The sequence below is a fragment of the Oncorhynchus nerka genome, linkage group LG16 (assembly GCF_034236695.1).
Source record: "Oncorhynchus nerka isolate Pitt River linkage group LG16, Oner_Uvic_2.0, whole genome shotgun sequence".
NCBI classification, from domain to species: domain Eukaryota; kingdom Metazoa; phylum Chordata; class Actinopteri; order Salmoniformes; family Salmonidae; genus Oncorhynchus; species Oncorhynchus nerka.
This window is the reverse complement of record NC_088411.1, coordinates 49430555-49451214: the sequence shown is the minus strand read 5'-3', so window position 1 is coordinate 49451214 and position 20660 is coordinate 49430555. Positions and strand designations below refer to the sequence as shown.

The following is a 20660-nucleotide window of genomic DNA, read 5'->3' as shown; positions in this document are numbered from 1 at the left end:
TTAATTCCATATCTCTGTCTTCAACTCTTAATTCCATAACTCTGTCTTCTTCAACTCCCTGTCTTCAACTCCCTTAATTCCATAACTCTGTCTTCAACTCCCTTAATTCCATATCTCTGTCTTCAACTCTCGGTCTTCAACTCCCTGTCTTCAACTCCTTAATTCCATAACTCTGTCTTCAACTCCCTTAATTCCATATCTCTGTCTTCAACTCCCTTAATTCCATAACTCTTCTTCAACTCCCCATATAATTCCATATCTCTGTCTTCAACTCTCGGTCTTCAACTCCCTGTCTTCAACTCCCTTAATTCCATAACTCTGTCTTCAACTCCCTTAATTCCATATCTCTGTCTTCAACTCTGTCTTCAACTCCTTCTTAATTCCATAACTCTGTCTTCAACTCCCTTAATTCCATATCTCTGTCTTCAACTCTCGGTCTTCAACTCCCCATGTCTTCAACTCCCTTAATTCCATAACTCTGTCTTCAACTCCCTTAATTCCATATCTCTGTCTTCAACTCTCGGTCTTCAACTCCCTGTCTTCAACTCCCTTAATTCCATATTCTGTCTTCAACTCCCTTAATTCCATATCTCTGTCTTCAACTCTCGGTCTTCAACTCCCTGTCTTCAACTCCCTTAATTCCATAACTCTGTCTGTCTTCAACTCCCTTAATTCCATAACTCTGTCTTCAACTCCCTTAATTAATTCCATATCTCTTCAACTCCCTTAATTCCATATCTCTGTCTTCAACTCTCGGTCTTCAACTCCCTGTCTTCAACTCCCTTAATTCCATAACTCTGTCTTCAACTCCCTTAATTCCATATCTCTGTCTTCAACTCTCGGTCTTCAACTCCCTGTCTTCAACTCCCTTAATTCCATAACTCTGTCTTCAACTCCCTTAATTCCATATCTCTGTCTTCAACTCTCGGTCTTCAACTCCCTTAATTCCATATCTCTGTCTTCAACTCCCTTAATTCCATATCTCTGTCTTCAACTCCCTTAATTCCATAACTCTGTCTTCAACTCCCTTAATTCCATATCTCTGTCTTCAACTCTCGGTCTTCAACTCCCTGTCTTCAACTCCCTTAATTCCATAACTCTGTCTTCAACTCCCTTAATTCCATATCTCGGTCTTCAACTCTCTGTCTTCAACTCCCTTAATTCCATATCTCGGTCTTCAACTCTCGGTCTTCAACTCCCTTAATTCCATATCTCTGTCTTCAACTCCCTTAATTCCATACCTCTGTCTTCAACTCCCTTAATTCCATATCTCTGTCTTCAACTCTCGGTCTTCAACTCCCTGTCTTCAACTCCCTTAATTCCATATCTCTGTCTTCAACTCTTGGTCTTCAACTCCCTGTCTTCAACTCCCTTAATTCCATACCTCTGTCTTCAACTCCCTTAATTCCATATCTCTGTCTTCAACTCCCTTAATTCCATAACTCTGTCTTCAACTCCCTGTCTTCAACTCCCTGTCTTCAACTCCCTGTCTTCAACTCCCTGTCTTCAACTCCCTGTCTTCAACTCCCTGTCTTCAACTCCCTGTCTTCAACTCTCTGTCTTCAACTCTCTGTCTTCAACTCTCTGTCTTCAACTCTCTGTCTTCAACTCTCTGTCTTCAACTCTCTGTCTTCAACTCCCTTAATTCCATAACTCTGTCTTCAACTCTCTATATTCTGACTCTTTGTGTAAACATTGTCTGTGTATCTGTTGAGTTATTCCTTCATTTCCTTCAGTGCTCCACTCTGTCTCTAGTTTAGATATCCATTTGTTCACTGCTAGCTACAGTGTATCATTCCCCATGTATATTATCATTGTCTGTCTTAATGCAGTCTATAGAACCTCTATTGGAGTTAGTCTGCAAGGAATCAAACCATGACTGAATCATATTGCACTCAACATACCCATCTTGGAATCAAACCCTGACTGAATCATATTGCACTCAACATACCAATCTTCTAGTAGAGTCTCATAGAAGACAAGGAATCAAACCCTGACTGAATCATATTGCACTCAACATACCCATCTTCTAGTAGAATCTTATAGAAGACAAGGAATCAAACCCTGACTGAATCATATTGCACTCAACATTCCCATCTTCTAGTAGAGTCTTATAGAAGACAAGGAATCAAACCCTGACTGAATCATATTGCACTCAACATACCCATCTTCTAGTAGTCTTATAGAAGACAAGGAATCAAACCCTGACTGAATCATATTGCACTCAACATACCCATCTTCTAGTAGTCTTATAGAAGACAAGGAATCAAACCCTGACTGAATCATATTGCACTCAACATTCCCATCTTCTAGTAGAGTCTTATAGAAGACAAGGAATCAAACCCTGACTGAATCATATTGCACTCAACATACCCATCTTCTAGTAGTCTTATAGAAGACAAGGAATTGTCTGACTGAATCATATTGCACTCAACATACCCATCTTCTAGTAGAGTCGCATAGAAGACAAGGAATCAAACCCTGACTGAATCATATTGCACTCAACATACCCATCTTCTAGTAGAGTCTCATAGAAGTGACGGTTGGGCTTAAACAGCACTTAGAATCAACTCTGCAACCTTGAAAGACGAGACTATTTAAGTTGATGTCATGATACAAAACAAGACCGATGCTCAGTCCCATTTCCCTACTTAAGTATCAGTCTCTATCCTCTCTCCATTTGACATGATTCTGTCCAGATTCATCTTCTAATCACTACAGCCTGTCGCCATTCTGTCCAGATTCACTACAGCCTGTCTCCATTCTGTCCAGATTCATCCTCTAATCACTACAGCCTGTCTCCATTCTGTCCAGATTCACCCTCTGATCACTACAGCCTGTCTCCATTCTGTCCAGATTCATCCTCTGATCACTACAGCCTGTCTCCATTCTGTCCAGATTCACTACAGCCTGTCTCCATTCTGTCCAGATTCATCCTCTGACCACTACAGCCTGTACCATTCTGTCCAGATTCATCCTCTGATCACTACAGCCTGTCTCCATTCTGTCCAGATTCATCCTCTGATCACTACAGCCTGTCTCCATTCTGTCCAGATTCATCCTCTGACCACTACAGCCTGTCTCCATTCTGTCCAGATTCATCCTCTGACCACTACAGCCTGTCTCCATTCTGTCCAGATTCATCCTCTGACCACTACAGCCTGTCTCCATTCTGTCCAGATTCATCCTCTGACCACTACAGCCTGTCTCCATTCTGTCCAGATTCATCCTCTGATCACTACAGCCTGTCTCCATTCTGTCCAGATTCATCCTCTAATCACTACAGCCTGTCTCCATTCTGTCCAGATTCACTACAGCCTGTCTCCATTCTGTCCAGATTCATCCTCTGATCACTACAGCCTGTCTCCATTCTGTCCAGATTCATCCTCTGATCACTACAGCCTGTCTCCATTCTGTCCAGATTCATCCTCTAATCACTACAGCCTGTCTCCATTCTGTCCAGATTCATCCTCTGATCACTACAGCCTGTCTCCATTCTGTCCAGATTCATCCTCTAATCACTACAGCCTGTCTCCATTCTGTCCAGATTCATCCTCTGATCACTACAGCCTGTCTCCATTCTGTCCAGATTCACTACAGCCTGTCTCCATTCTGTCCAGATTCATCCTCTGACCACTACAGCCTGTACCATTCTGTCCAGATTCATCCTCTGATCACTACAGCCTGTCTCCATTCTGTCCAGATTCATCCTCTGATCACTACAGCCTGTCTCCATTCTGTCCAGATTCATCCTCTGACCACTACAGCCTGTCTCCATTCTGTCCAGATTCATCCTCTGACCACTACAGCCTGTCTCCATTCTGTCCAGATTCATCCTCTGATCACTACAGCCTGTCTCCATTCTGTCCAGATTCATCCTCTAATCACTACAGCCTGTCTCCATTCTGTCCAGATTCACTACAGCCTGTCTCCATTCTGTCCAGATTCATCCTCTGATCACTACAGCCTGTCTCCATTCTGTCCAGATTCATCCTCTAATCACTACAGCCTGTCTCCATTCTGTCCAGATTCATCCTCTAATCACTACAGCCTGTCTCCATTCTGTCCAGATTCATCCTCTGATCACTACAGCCTGTCTCCATTCTGTCCAGATTCATCCTCTAATCACTACAGCCTGTCTCCATTCTGTCCAGATTCATCCTCTGATCACTACAGCCTGTCTCCATTCTGTCCAGATTCACTACAGCCTGTCTCCATTCTGTCCAGATTCATCCTCTGATCACTACAGCCTGTCTCCATTCTGTCCAGATTCATCCTCTAATCACTACAGCCTGTCACCATTCTGTCCAGATTCATCCTCTGATCACTACAGCCTGTCTCATTCTGTCCAGATTCACTACAGCCTGTCTCATTCTGTCCAGATTCACTACAGCCTGTCTCCATTCTGTCCAGATTCATCCTCTAATCACTACAGCCTGTCACCATTCTGTCCAGATTCATCCTCTGATCACTACAGCCTGTCTCATTCTGTCCAGATTCACTACAGCCTGTCTCCATTCTGTCCAGATTCATCCTCTGATCACTACAGCCTGTCTCCATTCTGTCCAGATTCATCCTCTGATCACTACAGCCTGTCTCCATTCTGTCCAGATTCATCCCTGATCACTACAGCCTGTGTCGCTGTTCTTTTCTTCCCAAAATCTTTCTTTCACTTTTTTTCGTCAAATTCTATTTTGTTCATTTTTTTATGTTGGGGTGGTGAGTATTCAGGAAGTGTGTTCGGGGGAGGGGACAGGTAGCTGTACCACCTTTCCAAGCCAAGTTCTCTCTGTTTGCATCCCAAATGGCACCCGGTTCCCTTTCTAGTGCTCTTTTTTTCACCAGGGCACATAGGGCTTCCATTTGGGACACAGCCTCTGTTGACCCAACATTATATTGTCCCCTGTCTGCTCTCCCTCAGGACCTAACCGGTCTAAGCTCCAGGACATGTTGGCCAACCTGAGGGACCAGGAGGACATGAATCCCAAAGAACCCTCCTCTACTTCCCAGTCCCGCTCCAACGCACCCAGGCTCAACCACCAGGACAACAACACTGATGAAGGTACTGACCCTGACCCTGTCTGTCTCTGTCCCTGTCTCTGTACTACTGATGAAGGTACTGACCCTGTCTCTGTCCCTGTCTCTGTCCCTGTCCCTGTACCTGTCTCTGTACCTGTCTCTGTCCCTGTCTCTGTCCCTGTACCTGTCTGTCCCTGTCTCTGTCCCTGTACCTGTCTGTCCCTGTACCTGTCTGTCCCTGTACCTGTCTGTCCCTGTCTCTGTCCCTGTCTCTGTCCCTGTCTCTGACCCTGTCTCTGTCCCTGTCCCTGTCCCTGTCTCTGTCCCTGTCCCTGTCCCTGTCTCTGACCCTGTCCCTGTCCCTGTACCTGTCTGTCCCTGTCTCTGTCTGTCCCTGTCTCTGTCCCTGTCTCTGACCCTGTCTCTGTCTCTGACCCTGTCTCTGACCCTGTCCCTGTCTCTGTCCCTGTCTCTGTCCCTGTCTCTGTCTCTGACCCTGTCGCTGACCCTGTCTCTGTCCCTGTCTCTGTCCCTGTCTCTGTCCCTATCTCTGTCTCTGTCCCTGTCTCTGTCCCTGTCTCTGACCCTGTCCCTGTCCCTGTCCCTGTCTCTGTCCCTGTCTCTGTCCCTGTCTCTGTCCCTGTCTCTGTCCCTGTCTCTGTCCTGTCTCTGTCCCTGTCTCTGTCTCTGTCTCTGTCCCTGTCTCTGTCCCTGTCTCTGTCCCTGTCTCTGTCCCTGTACCTGTCTGTCCCTGTCTGTCTGTCCCTGTCTCTGACCCTGTCCCTGTCTCTGTCCCTGTCTCTGACCCTGTCTCTGACCCTGTCCCCTGTCTCTGTCTCTGTCCCTGTCTCTGTCCCTGTCTCTGACCCTGTCTCTGTCCCTGTCTCTGTCCCTGTCCCTGTCTCTGTCCCTGTCTCTGTCCCTGTCCCTGTCCCTGTCTCTGACCCTGTCTCTGTCCCTGTCTCTGTCCCTGTCTCTGTCCCTGTCCCTGTCCCTGTCTCTGTCTCTGTCCCTGTCTCTGTCCCTGTCTCTGTCCCTGTCTCTGTCTCTGTCTCTGTCCCTGTCTCTGACCCTGTCTCTGACCCTGTCTCTGTCCCTGTCTCTGTCTCTGTCTCTGTCCCTGTCTCTGTCCCTGTCTCTGTCCCTGTCCCTGTACTACCATATGTGACCGGCTCACATCGGTCTTATGTAGCAAAATTTGAAATGGTGTTTTTTGGATAAAAGTAGAGACTCAGAGCTAGAACATTTTATATTATACAATGTATTTGAGGAGCAATGGGAAAGTCATTCTGCTTTGAAAGTTGATAAACTTGTTGATAAACACTTTTGAGAAAATGGCCCTTGAATGTTTTGGTCCTCCTCCTGGAGAGCTCCTCTGTGTGGTTCACACCCTCTTAACCTCTAGCGACGAGCGATGCTCCCGGGAGCGTAATCATAGCCACAAGCGCATTACCATAACGCAACGTTTCCTATTCATGAAAATCGCAAATGAAATGAAATAAATATATTGAAACACAAGCTTAGCCTTTTGTTAACAACACGGTCATCTCAGATTTTCAATATATGCGTTACAGCCAACACTAGACAAGCATTTGTGTAAGTTTAGCATGGCATAATGCTATGCTAGGCTGTGCTGGCAGCAGGCAACCTTTTCACAAAAAAATAAGAAACGCACCCAAATTAAATAATTTACCTTTGAAGAATTTCAGATGCTTTCACTCGTTTAGCATGGCATAATGCTCAGTATTTTACGCAACGTTTTCTCCGGGAGACACCATGCGTCCACTCGCCCTATATGGTCTCTTAGAGCCATTCTCCAATGGAAATGCCTAAAAAGACGTCACAATGCTGCAGACACCTTGGGAAAACGTGGAAAACGTAAGCTGACTCCTAGCTGCTTCACAGCCATATAAGGAGTAATTGGCATGAGGCTGTTTAAAAAAATGCGGCACTTCCTGTTTGGATCTTTATCTGGGTTTCGCCTGTAACATCAGTTCTGTGGCACTCACAGACAATATCTTTGCAGTTTTGGAAACGTCAGAGTGTTTTCTTTCCAAAGCTGTCAATTATATGCATAGTCGAGCATCTTCACGTGATTTCGTGATTAAAACGGGAACATTTTTCATCCAAAAATTAAAATAGCGCCCCCTATATCCAAGAAGTTAAGCCTTAGCCCCACCCATCTCTTTAAGGGTTGATCCAACCGTTCTGTACTAACTTGCCAGCTACTTCCAGACATCTAAGAGAGAGAGAACAGCTCACTGAACATTACTCGCCCTAGTAGAGCTGGTTAGGCTGTTATGTTATCTAGAGTGTTGGTGACTGTAACCGTGCTGTCAGATTGTCCATTCCAAGTTCAGAGCGTTTTGCGTTGGATGCTCTGGCTGATCAGTTTACTGACGTTTACTGACACCGGCCATATTCAACGGGTGTTTTTAAAATCAGCAGTTATTCTGCTCTCTCTGGCATACTCAGAAGAGAGTGCTCTGAAATCGGAGTAGATGGCCAGACTGAATTTATGAACTCACCCGTAATGGTTACTTGCATGGTGGAGTCTTTTGTTAAGACATGTAGCTAGCTAGCTAGGTAAACAATGAACCATAATCACAACTCATGACGTTACTACCCTGCAAGAATCTGCAGGTAGCTAACCAACCAGGTTCAATGTCAGCTAGCTAACATCAGGCTATAATTAGCTAAGCAAATGACTCTGCAATACGAATAATAAGGTCATACACGCAATGTTAGCTAGCGAGCCAGCCAGCTTGCTAGGCAAACAATGAACCATAATCACAACTCATTATGTTACTGCCCTGCATGAATCTTAGCTAGTGTCTTGTCTTTAGTATCATTATCTCTGTTAGTATTATCATCTCTGTGATTATTATTACGTGATGAAACTAATCATGTAATTAACTAGGAAGTCAGGGCACCAAGGAAAATGTTCAGATTACATAGTTATAATTTTCTTAATATATAACTTATAATATAACTTTTCAGATATTTTAATATCTGATCAATTAGTCTTCTATTAATTCATTAATTATTTTTTATATTTTTTATCTTCAGTCTCATCTGAACGTCAGAAATTGTTGGTTATCTGCACGAACCCAGCCTTTACTATAAATCAGCTATACACCAATTGGCTCAATGATTTATTTCCTAACTAACTTAACAATTACAGAATATACAATACATAACATTATACAATAAATACCGTCCCTAGTGGACTCAACAAAAACATTTGGGCTATGTTAGTAATTAAATATGTAGATGGGTGAGCTAGTCAAGGATCGATTCAGACAAAGTGGTAAATTTTATGACAAGTGACAGTTTATTCAGAGTGAAGATATCTAGTACAGCGTAATTACGGCTCTCCCGTTCGCTCGCACAGAACAGCAGGAAAAGAGGCCGCCAACAATCAGTACAGCCCTAATATACGGCACAGAAAGTAGGTTGACTCCAGAAGATCGGATCTCCGGATTGGTTCAGCTGTGTGTAGTCTGTAGTCTTCCGCCATTGGCTCAGTTGTCTGTCCGTCATCGTAGAATCCTCTTCGGGCACAGTGTTTGGTTAAAAGGGAGATTATGTGTGTAATGTGGGAGCTATCCTGTAGGGGACCCCACAGGCTTTACTGTGAGTTGTAGCCATGTATTTAGCAGTAGGCTGGTCACTTGCATAAGAAATAGCAATTCTTTACAGCTATAACACGATAGATTCAGAGAGAAGAGACGGGGGTTTCGGGAAGGAAGACTAAGGAACATGGGTCTCTATTGGACCTGGGAAGCTATTCTCAAATAAATACATATGCCACTAACGATCGCTCATTCGGAAAAGCAATGCATAGTATTTACCTGAAGCTGGTGATGTGAGGCTCGAGTTTGTCCTGTCCTTTGTGGAGTGTTCCGGGTGGTCTGAGAGGTTCATCTCACTCTGGAAATTCGTCTGAGAGTTTCATCTCACTCTGGAGAGTCGTCTGAGGTTCATCTCACTGGAGATTCGTCTGAGAGGTTCATCTCACTCTGGAGAGTCGTCTGAGAGGTTCATCTCACTCTGGAGAGTCGTCTGAGAGGTTCATCTCACTGGAGATTCGTCTGAGAGGTTCATCTCACTGGAGATTCGTCTGAGAGGTTCATCTCACTCTGGAGAGTCGTCCATGTATGGCAGTGTTGTCGTACTAGATTTACTACCTTTCCAGCTGCAGTCTGTTAGGCTGTCATCTAGGACTCACTTCTTCTTGAGTCATCAGTTAGTTCAGAGTTGATACCATTTCACATGTAGCGCTCTCTCTCTGTCCCTTTCTCTCTCTCGTTATACGGTGCATTCAGAAAGTATTCAGACCCCTTGGCTCCCACGTTTCCTGGCCTGTGTGGTTGATATTAGAATTAGCCCTTTTAAACGTGAGCACTTGAGTGGCTTTTCGTTACGTAGAGTGGCTATTCAACTATTCGCCACCACAGCTCACGCTGGGGAGTCGTCTGAGAGGTTCATCTCACGCTGGGGTTGGCTTAGTCTGACATGAATTGGGTCAACGGGGCTCTTGTAAAAATGTAGAAACGGGGTTGGTTCATCATTTCCAACCAATGCGTATTCACGTGGGCGTGGCCACCGAGTGAGCATATTTTACGATTCTCTCGTTTAGAAGGTTAACATCACATTACATAATTTCGCAAATAGTTTCATCTTTACTCATTAAATGCAAACCAAACAAATTAGATGCAAACCTCATAACTGAGCCACCTGTATAAACAGAGTTAGGGTAATGTGGCTGTGTTGTCTTTCATGAGGTCACAAAACATGAAACGAAATGGACCGGGTCATGGCTTCTCCACCACCGACCGTTTACACATTCTCCAAAATAGGAATATTTTTTCAGTTCTCAAATTCTGGGAATGGAGTAGAATTGGGCGGGAGAATCTCTTTGTCTTACTGTGAAAATCTCTTTCCATACTGCGTGGCCAGGGAGAGTCTCTTTACGGAATTTATGACGTGGGGTTAAGATGTAAAACTGCCCCCCCTCCCCTCCTAACAGGATGTGGGGGGGTTGTTAAACATCTCTGCTAGCCAATTCACTGTAAGGGCTAGCGTCATGACACTAGCTAACATTAGGCTATAGCTAGCCAAGCAAATGTCTCTTTCTGTCAAAATTAGAAACATGTAATATCTGAAAATATAGCTCGCTAGACTATCTTACCCTTATACATCATTCAAGGATCGACGCGTCTCCTGTTGCCATTGTTGCCCTTAGTTTGAAGATGTAATCCGGAGACCATCATCATCACTTGGCATGTCCAGCCCACTCATTATCTCAGCCAATCATGGCTAGTGAGAAAGCAGCTGTATTTTTCTGTGGCTAAACCAACTAGGCTCCTTATTTAACCATTGTATTCGTATTTACAGACGGCATAGACGGTTGTTATTAACCTCTTACCTCTACCTGGGACGCTTGCGTCCCAACTAGAGCTCTGGAAATGCAAATGCGCTACGCTAAATGCTAATAGTATTAGTTAAAACTCAAAAGTTCATTAAAATACACATGCAGGGTATCAAATTAAAGCTACACTCGTTGTGAATCCAGGCAACAAGTCAGATTTTTAAAATGCTATTCGGCTATTAAGCTATTATCTGATAGCATGCACCAATACACTACAACAGAAAAGCACAGCAGGGGACGTAAACAAAATAATTAGCATTTCGGCGTTACACAAACCGCACAATAAAATAGAAAACAGTCATTACCTTTCACCATCTTCTTTGTTGGCACTCCTAGATGTCCCATAAACACTATTGGGTCTTTATTTCGATTAAATCGGGCCATATAAAGCCAAGATATCGTTATATGTAGACTGTGTGATAAACGAAAAAAACAGCGTTTTCAAAACGTAACGTCATTTTTTAAAATTCAAAAAGTAGACGATAAACTTTCACAAAACACTTCGAAATACGTTTGTAATGCTACTTTAGGTATGAGTAAACGTTAATAAGCGATAAAAATCATCCGTAGGCGATGTACATATCATTAGCTGTCGTCTTGGAAAAAATTTCAGGAAAGAGCTCTTCCGGAATGATCTGGGCGGAGACCGGAGGTACGTCGTGCCCCTCTTTCGGTTCAACCAAGAATCAAAGAGGATTAAATTCACAAGATACTCGACTACATGGGGATGCTGTGGGAGTTGAATGCTCGGTCTTATCTAATTCGGCTCACTGTTAACAATTGCGGTAGTGGCGCAAGGATATTTATTTCCATTTTCTGTGATCAGGTTTTCCTGCGCTTTCCGATGTAACGCACGTTATGTAATAGCCACAGTCGTGATTTAACCAGTTTTAAAAACGTCCGAGGGTTTCCTATACACACATTCTAACCATATGAACGTACTATATTCCTGGCATGAGTAGCAGGGCGATTTTTAACAAAATGTTCAAAAAAGTAGAGGGTCGACTGAAGAGGTTAAGGCACATGAAAGTTCACATGTTCCAGAAGACATTTCTGCCTTCCAACGTCTCTCCTGTAGTGGACCCGCGACATACGCCTAGTTTCCTGAAACAGGTCACAAATTTGCCCAGTGCACATCTTGAATTTTGACAAAGGTACTGCTCCTCTGCCCTTGCCTTTGTTGGACCACTAGTCTACCCAGGGCTAGTCTAAACTAGGTATTGGACCCAGGACTAGTCTAAACTAGGTGTTGGACCCAGGACTAGTCTAAACTAGGTGTTGGACCCAGGACTAGTCTAAACTAGGTGTTGGACCACTAGTCTAAACTAGGTGTTGGACCCAGGACTAGTCTAAACTAGGTGTTGGACCCAGGACTAGTCTAAACTAGGTGTTGGACCCAGGACTAGTCTAAACTAGGTGTTGGACCACTAGTCTCAACTAGGTGTTGGACCCAGGGCTAGGGCTGTTAGATGGTACCATGTATTTGCTCAGTGTTAACATCTTAAGTGTCCTGCAGGTGATTGATTAATTGACTGTCTCTGTTTCTCTTCCAGTGGAGGTGTTGACGGTCCCTCCTTCCTCTGGGAAGGCCTTTATCCTGGGTCCTGGTGTGAACATGGAGGCTGAACTGGGCCTGGGAGAGCTGGCTGGTCTTACTGTATCTAATGAGGCTGATAGTCTGGCCTATGATGTAAGTATCCATATACCTCTATGGGAGGAGGAAGACTGCAGAGGGAGAACTGGCTGGATTCAGCATAGCTAATGAGGCTGTTAGTCTGGCCTACGACATGAGTCGAATCTCTTAGGTACCCGGAATACAATCTGCACTCTCCACTAGCCAAGAACATGATCTGTGTGCTTTACATTACCGATGTCTGTCCACTCAATACCTTCCTCAATGAATATGCTTTCAGGTTAGGGTTAGTATTATAGTGCTCTCATAGTACTGCTGCTGTCCTGGGGGATGTACAGTACTACAGCCCTGCTGCTGTCCTGGGGGATGTACAGTACTACAGCCCTGTTGCTGTCCTGGGGGATGTACAGTACTACAGCCCTGCTGCTGTCCTGGGGGATGTACAGTACTACAGCCCTGCTGCTGTCCTGGGGGATGTACAGTACTACAGCCCTGCTGCTGTCCTGGGGGATGTACAGTACTACAGCCCTGTTGCTGTCCTGGGGGATGTACAGTACTACAGCCCTGCTGCTGTCCTGGGGGATGTACAGTACTACAGCCCTGCTGCTGTCCTGGGGGATGTACAGTACTACAGCCCTGCTTGCTGTCCTGGTGGGGCTGTCCTGTACAGTACTACAGCCCTGTTGCTGTCCTGGGGGATGTACAGTACTACAGCCCTGTTGCTGTCCTGGGGGATGTACAGTACTACAGCCCTGCTGCTGTCCTGGGGGATGTACAGTACTACAGCCCTGCTGCTGTCCTGGGGGGTGTACAGTACTACAGCCCTGCTGCTGTCCTGGGGGATGTACAGTACTACAGCCCTGCTGCTGTCCTGGGGGGTGTACAGTACTACAGCTCTGCTGCTGTCCTTGGGGATGCAAAGGATTGCAGTTTACTTAGACTTTATCTACCCATAATCCATGGTGTTTCCCCTCAGATGTCCAACAACAAGGATGCCCTGAGGAGGACATGGAACCCTAAGTTTACCCTACGGAGCCACTTTGACGGGATCCGAGGTCTGGCGTTCCACCCCGTAGAAGCGGTTCTGGTCACCGCCTCAGAGGACCACACGCTGAAGATGTGGAACCTGCAGAAGACTTCCCCCACCAAGAAGTAAGACTGAACCTACCTGTCTAATAGTACTATAATGTTAACCTCCCTGTCTAATAGTACTATAATGATAACCTCCCTGTCTAATAGTACTATAATGTTAACCCTCCTGTGTCTACTTCACTAAAGACATTGAGACATTGCTCTCACCAGGGGAGAGTCGGAATTTCAGTTTCCTTCCTGAATTTACTGAATGGTAAAGGAATTGACTCCAAACTTGGTGAGACCAATGTCTCTCACAAGACATCTATGTTACCTTTTATACAGTCTATATTGTGTAGAAATTGTTTAAGTCTCTATCTCCAGGAATGCCTCTGTAGATGTGGAACCCATGCACACGTTCAGGGCCCACCAGGGTGCAGTGCTGTGTGTTGTGATGAGCAGTACAGGAGAGCAGTGTTTCAGTGGAGGGCTGGACGGCACCATTCAGAGCTGGAACACACCGAACCCTAACCTAGACCCATACGATTCATACGGTAAGAACAGAGGGCTGGCTGTGTCTGTTCTCTCTCTCTCTCTGTTCTCTCTCCCTCTCTGTTCTCTCTCCCTCTCTGTTCTCTCTCTCTCTCTGTTCTCTCTCTCTCTGTTCTCTCTGCCTCTCTCTCTCTGTTCTCTCTGCCTCTCTGTTCTCTCTCTCTCTGTTCTCTCTCCCTCTCTGTTCTCTCTCCCTCTCTGTTCTCTCTCCCTCTCTGTTCTCTCTGCTCTCTCTCTCTCTCTCTCTCTCTCTCTCTCTCTGTTCTCTCTCTCTCTGTTCTCTCTCTCCTCTCTGTTCTCTCTGTTCTCTCTGTTCTCTCTGCTTCTCTCTGCTCTCTCTCTCTCTCTCTCTGTTCTCTCTGTTCTCTCTCTCTCTCTCTCTCTCTCTCTCTCTGTGTTCTGTCTTATTCTCTCTCTCTCTCTCTCTCTGTTCTCTCTGTTCTCTCTGTTCTCTCTCTCTCTCTCTCTGTTCTGTCTTATTCTCTCTCTCTGTCTCTCTCTCTCTGTTCTCTCTGCTCTCTCTCTCTCTCTCTCTCTCTCCCTGTCTCTCTCTCTCTCTCTCTCTCTCTGCTCTCTGTTCTCTCTGCTCTCTCTCTCTCTCTCTCTCTCTCTCTCTCTCTCTCTCTCTCTGTCTCTCTCTCTCTCTCTCTCTCTGTTCTCTCTCTCTGCTCTCTCTCTCTCTCTGTTCTCTCTCTCTCTCTTTCTGGTATCTCTCTCTCTGTTATCTCTCTCTCTCTCTCTCTGTTCTCTCTCTCTCTGTTCTCTCTAGCTGTGCTCTGGCTGTCTGTCTGTCTCTGTCTGTCTGTGTCTCTGTCTGTGTGTGTTTGTCTGTCTGTGTCTGTCTGTTCACACTGCCCCCTCTCTCGCTCTCCCTGTTTTTCCATCTGTCTGTCTGTCTGTCTGTCTGTCTGTAACCTGTCCTCCTCCCTGTGTGTAACCTGTCCTCCTCCCTGTGTGTAATAGAGCCGTCTGTCCTGCGTGGGGCGCTGTGTGGTCATACTGACTCTGTGTGGGGTCTGGTGTACAGTGGTGTTCATCAGAGACTCCTGTCTTGCTCTGGAGACGGCACCGTCAAACTATGGGACGCCTCCGATACCAAGCCTGCCCTGGTCACCTTCCACACTAAAGGTACTCCTCATTCATGTCAACAGAATCCTACGCTGATTCATTTGTGTTGTATGTTTATCATATTCAAATTCTGTGGTGAAATCAACAACTATGGTTCGCTGCTTCAGAGTTTGGCGTGCCCTCGTCAGTGGACGTGGTCTGCAGTGACCCCGCCCACATGGTGACATCGTTCACCAGCGGTCAGGTCGGCCTGTTCAACATGGAGACACAGCAACTGGTGCTCAGCCTGGAGTCTGCTGCGAAGACAGGTAGGTCTGGAGGGAGGGAGGGAAGGAGGGAGGGAGGGAGGGATGATCAGGTCGGCCTGTTCAACATGGAGACACAGCAACTGGTGCTCAGCCTGGAGTCTGCTGCGGAGACGGGTAGGTCTGGAGGGAGGGAGGGAGGGAGGGGAGGGGGAGGGAGTGGACGTGGTCTGGGAGAGGGAGGGAGGGAGGGAGGGGGGGAGGGAGGGAAGGGGGAGGGAGGAGGGAGGGAGGGAAGCCTCCAGACCTTTTTGTTAAAAAGTAAAGGAAGCTATTCGAAGCCAGTTTTGGAAGCCTTGGTATATTATTCATGTACATGGTCCTTGGAGCCAGATATGACCTAACAAGCTCTCTCTCCTCTCCCCAGGTACCCCCTGTCAGATCAACAAGGTGCTGAGTCACCCCACCCTCCCCATCACCATCACCGCTGAGGAGGACAAACACATCAAGTTCTACGACAATAACACGGGTAACAGCCATTTTGCTGGTCTACATATAAACTTTCTATGAGTTTTTCACTCCAACAGTGTCTTCCTCACAGAACTAAATGTCTTCATGGTCCTCCGTCAATCTGAAACTATGTGGAATCTCGCGGTCCTCCAGGTTTTTACCTCGACCTGACCGTTTGGTTTCTCATGGCAGTTTATTTTATAGATGTTTTTAAAAGCGGAATGAATTCACATTTTAATTACAGCTCTCACAGAGAGCTTAACCTTCACACAGAGAGCTTAGCCTTCACACAGAAAGCTTAGCCTTCACACAGAGAGCTTAGCCTTCACACAGAGAGCTTAGCCTTCACACAGAAAGCAGAAACATTCACACAGAAAGCTTAACCTTCACACAGAGAGCTTAACCTTCACACAGAGAGCTTAACCTTCACACAGAAAGCTTAACCTTCACACAGAAAGCTTAACCTTCACACAGAGCTTAACCTTCACACAGAGAGCTTAGCCTTCACACAGAAAGCAGAAACATTCAATTAACAAATGTTGTCCATTTGAACTCTTCAGGAAAGCTGGTCCACTCGATGGTGGCACACCTGGATGCTGTTACCAGTTTAGCTGTCGACCCCAATGGTCTCTATCTGATGTCTGGCAGTAAGTAGCTAACTCTCCATAACAATGATTTCTAACATACTCAGCTAGATATATACCTTGTCATTCTGCATGTGATGATATGACAGACAGGAGAGGGCCTAGACCTGAGCCCTGGGGGACACCAGAGCTGTACACTTTATAAAACAGGAGAGGGCCCTGAACTGAGCCCTGGGGGACACCAGAACAGGAGAGGGTCTAGACCTGAGCCCTGGGGGACACCAGAGCTGTACACTTTATATGAACTGCCTTGTCGCCCATCTCCTGTTCACTTTCCTCTAACTTCTTCCTGCTCTCCTCCTCTTTGATCATTTTCCCCTCCCTAATCCCTTTCTCCTCTCCTCCCTCAGGTCATGACTGTTCTATTCGTCTGTGGAACCTGGAGACTAAGACGTGTATCCAGGAGTTTACAGCTCACAGGAAGAAGAATGATGAGTCTATCCATGACGTGGCCTTCCACCCCTCTAAGGCCTACATCGCCTCCGCCGGGGCAGACGCTCTTGCCAAGGTGTTCGTATGACGAGGACCAATCACAGTCCACTGACACAGCTTCCCAGCTCCAGGGACCAATAGATGTGGGCGTGTGGGGTGCTACGCAGACTTCATCTCACACATATCCCCTCTCACGCTACTGGTTCCCTGTTTTGACTGGTGGATGGTGCAGCCAATAGCCTCTACTAAGCCCTAGACTAGGCCCTCCTCCAGAGGGAGAGGGTCAGGGATGTGGTTGACTGGGAGGTCTGTTAGGAGAACTGCTATTGGGCACAAGGCTTCCTCCTCCCTCTATAATCCAGGCAGGCCCCTGGGTGTGACCGGCCACAGAGACCCTCCTCCTCAACCTGCATCCAATGAACACCCACAAAGACTGACTATGGTTCAGACTAATCTTATGGTCTGTCTGCAGCTAGCGAGGGGTTGAAGATAGACTGACAGGTGTTTTATAGTGTAGACTCACTGGAGAAGTGGAGCACCATGCCCTAACCCCCTAACCCTACCCCCTCCCCATGTCAACAAGCCCATTAACCAGAACCCCAGGCCTCTCATTTAACCAGAACCCCGGGCCTCTCCTTTCCCCAGAAACCCGGGCCTCTCCTTTCCCCAGAACCCCGGGCCTCTCATTTCCCCAGAACCCCGGGCCTCTCATTTCCCCAGAACCCCAGGTCTCTCCTTACCCCAGAACCCCGGGCCTCTCCTTTCCCCAGAACCCCGGGCCTCTCCTTTCCCCAGAACCCCGGGCCTCTCCTTTCCCCAGAACCCCGGGCCTCTCCTTTCCCCAGAACCCCGGGCCTCTCCTTTCCCCAGAACCCCGGGCCTCTCCTTTCCCCAGAACCCCGGGCCTCTCCTTTCCCCAGAACCCCGGGCCTCTCCTTTCCCCAATCTCTAGGCTCAGGCTTCTCCCATTTAGACCCCTGTCTGCTCCCTGGTCCCTCCTCTCCTTCTCCTCCAAGTCATGTTCAGAGTTGTGTTGTGATGGAGAGGTGTGGTACTTACTGAAGACTGGCTGTGGCATCTCACTATTCTTTTCTGCTTCTGCTCTGCCTGCCTGCCTCCAGCCAGCCTTTCTCTCTCTCTGCTTTCCTTTTAAGAACACTTATTGACAAATGTGCCTTTGCTTTAAAAAGGTCTTGAAACAGAAGTTATTTTACAGAACTGTTTTTTTGAGGGAGGTGGAGTTAATGAGGAAAGGTTTTCACGATGGTGTCCGTTTTTACAAAACATTGGGTGTAAAATTGCAAATACCTATAATAAATCTATATTAAGTCTTAACTTACTGTGTTGATGTTTGAGTGTTAATTTTTGATAAATAGCATGAGTGGAAATGAGCCTTGTCCCCAGATCTTGGTGCAGTTTTGCTATTGACTATATAGGAGTTGGTAAGGCAGCATAAACAGATCTGGGACCAGGCTCAGGTTCAGTCTGCAGTAACATGCAGTGCAGACTGTGTGTTCATGCAGTGCAGACTGTGTGTTCATGCAGTGCAGACTGTGTGTTCATGCAGTGCAGACTGTGTGTTCATGCAGTGCAGACTGTGTGTGTGTTCATGCAGTGCAGACTGTGTGTGTGTTCATGCAGTGCAGACTGTGTGTGTGTACATGCAGTGCAGACTGTGTGTGTGTTCATGCAGTGCAGACTGTGTGTGTTCATGCAGTGCAGACTGTGTGTGTGTTCATGCAGTGCAGACTGTGTGTGTGTTCATGCAGTGCAGACTGTGTGTGTGTTCATGCAGTGCAGACTGTGTGTGTGTTCATGCAGTGCAGACTGTGTGTTCATGCAGTGCAGACTGTGTGTGTGTTCATGCAGTGCAGACTGTGTGTGTGTTCATGCAGTGCAGACTGTGTGTGTGTTCATGCAGTGCAGACTGTGTGTGTGTTCATGCAGTGCAGACTGTGTGTGTGTTCATGCAGTGCAGACTGTGTGTACATGCAGTGCAGACTGTGTGTTGTGTACATGCAGTGCAGACTGTGTGTGTGTTCATGCAGTGCAGACTGTGTGTGTTCATGCAGTGCAGACTGTGTGTCCATGCAGTGCAGACTGTGTGTGCATGCAGTGCAGACTGTGTGTTCATGCAGTGCAGACTGTGTGTTCATGCAGTGCAGACTGTGTGTCATGCAGTGCAGACTGTGTGTTCATGCAGTGAAGACGGTGTGTGTGTGTACATGCAGTGCAGACTGTGTGTGTTCATGCAGTGCAGACTGTGTGTGTACATGCAGTGCAGACTGTGTGTGTTCATGCAGTGCAGACTGTGTGTGTTCATGCAGTGCAGACTGTGTGTGTACATGCAGTGCAGACTGTGTGTACATGCAGTGCAGACTGTGTGTGTGTTCATGCAGTGCAGACTGTGTGTGTGTTCATGCAGTGCAGACTGTGTGTTCATGCAGTGCAGACTGTGTGTGTTCATGCAGTGCAGACTGTGTGTGTGTTCATGCAGTGCAGACTGTGTGTTCATGCAGTGCAGACTGTGTGTTCATGCAGTGCAGACTGTGTGTGTACATGCAGTGCGTTCGGGAAGTATTCAGCCCTTGACGTCACAGTGAACGTAACAGCCTTATTATTAATTCAATCCTCATATAATAACACCATGTCCCTATAATAACACCATGTCCCCATAATAATACCATGTCCCTATAATAACACCATGTCCCCATAAGGCTGTGTTTCATGCAGTGCCCTGTGTGTGTGTTCATATCAACACCATGTCCCTATAATAACACCATGTCCCCATAATAATACCATGTCCCTATAATAACACCATGTCCCCATAAGGCTGTGTTTCTATATCAACACCATGTCCCTATAATAACACCATGTCCCCATAATAATACCATGTCCCTATAATAACACCATGTCCCCATAAGGCTGTGTTTCTATATCAACACCATGTCCCTATAATAACACCATGTCCCCATAATAATACCATGTCCCTATAATAACACCATGTCCCCATAAGGCTGTGTTTCTATATCAACACCATGTCCCTATAATAACACCATATCCCCATAATAACACCATGTCCCCATAAGGCTGTGTTTCTATATCAACACCATGTCCCTATAATAACACCATGTCCCCATAATAATACCATGTCCCTATAATAACACCATGTCCCTATAAGGCTATGTTTCTATATCAACACCATGCCCCCATAAGGCTATGTTTCTATATCAACACCATGTCCCCATAATAACACCATGTCCCCATAAGGCTATGTTTCTATATCAACACCATGTCCCCATATCAACTCCATGTCCCTATAAGGCTATGTTTCTATATCAACACCATGTCCCCATAATAACACCATGTCCCCATATCAACTCCATGTCCCTATAAGGCTATGTTTCTATATCAACACCATGTCCCCATAATAACACCATGTCCCTATAAGGCTATGTTTCTATAATAACACCATGTCCCCATATCAACTCCATGTCCCTATAAGGCTGTGTTTCTATAATAACACCATGTCCCTATAAGGCTATGTTTCTATATCAACTCCATGTCCCTATAACGCTATGTTTCTATATCAACTCCATGTCCCCATAAGGCTGTGTTTCTATATCAACACCATGTCCCTATAATAACACCATGTCCCCATAAGGCTATGTTTCTATATCAACTCCATGTCCCTATAACGCTATGTTTCTATATCAACTCCATGTCCCCATAAGGCTATGTTTCTATATCAACACCATGTCCCCATAATAACACCATGTCCCCATAAGGCTATGTTTCTATATCAACACCATGTCCCCATAATAACACCATGTCCCCATAAGGCTATGTTTCTATATCAACACCATGTCCCCATAATAACACCATGTGAGAGCTTCTGGTCAGCACTCCGGTGGTGGCACCGGGATCCTCATCTCTCCCAAGTGGTCATTCTCTCTTTCTCCCCTCTGTCTATCGCCTCCTTTGAATTCCATGCTGTCACAGTTACCAGCCCTTTCAAGCTTAACATCCTTATCATTTATCGCCCTCCAGGT

At 46.2% G+C, this 20660-nt stretch overlaps 1 protein-coding gene across 3 annotated transcripts in view; it reads left to right on the top strand.

The window, feature by feature from the left end:
* LOC115125706 (striatin-like) overlaps positions 1–17943 on the top strand; it is an 82709-nt gene extending 64766 nt beyond the window's left edge. For 2 of the 3 annotated variants that reach the window (XM_065002721.1, XM_065002720.1), the window contains 9 exons: positions 4922–5062; positions 12007–12143; positions 13063–13238; positions 13542–13711; positions 14673–14837; positions 14945–15085; positions 15450–15551; positions 16093–16179; positions 16527–17943. In XM_065002721.1, coding sequence (XP_064858793.1) covers positions 4922–5062; positions 12007–12143; positions 13063–13238; positions 13542–13711; positions 14673–14837; positions 14945–15085; positions 15450–15551; positions 16093–16179; positions 16527–16696 — 1289 coding nt within the window. In that variant the 3' untranslated portion in view covers positions 16697–17943. The remainder of the gene's footprint in view (positions 1–4921; positions 5063–12006; positions 12144–13062; positions 13239–13541; positions 13712–14672; positions 14838–14944; positions 15086–15449; positions 15552–16092; positions 16180–16526) is intronic. The other variant, XM_065002722.1, reaches the window with a different exon arrangement.
* The last annotated feature ends 2717 nt before the right edge of the window (positions 17944–20660 follow it).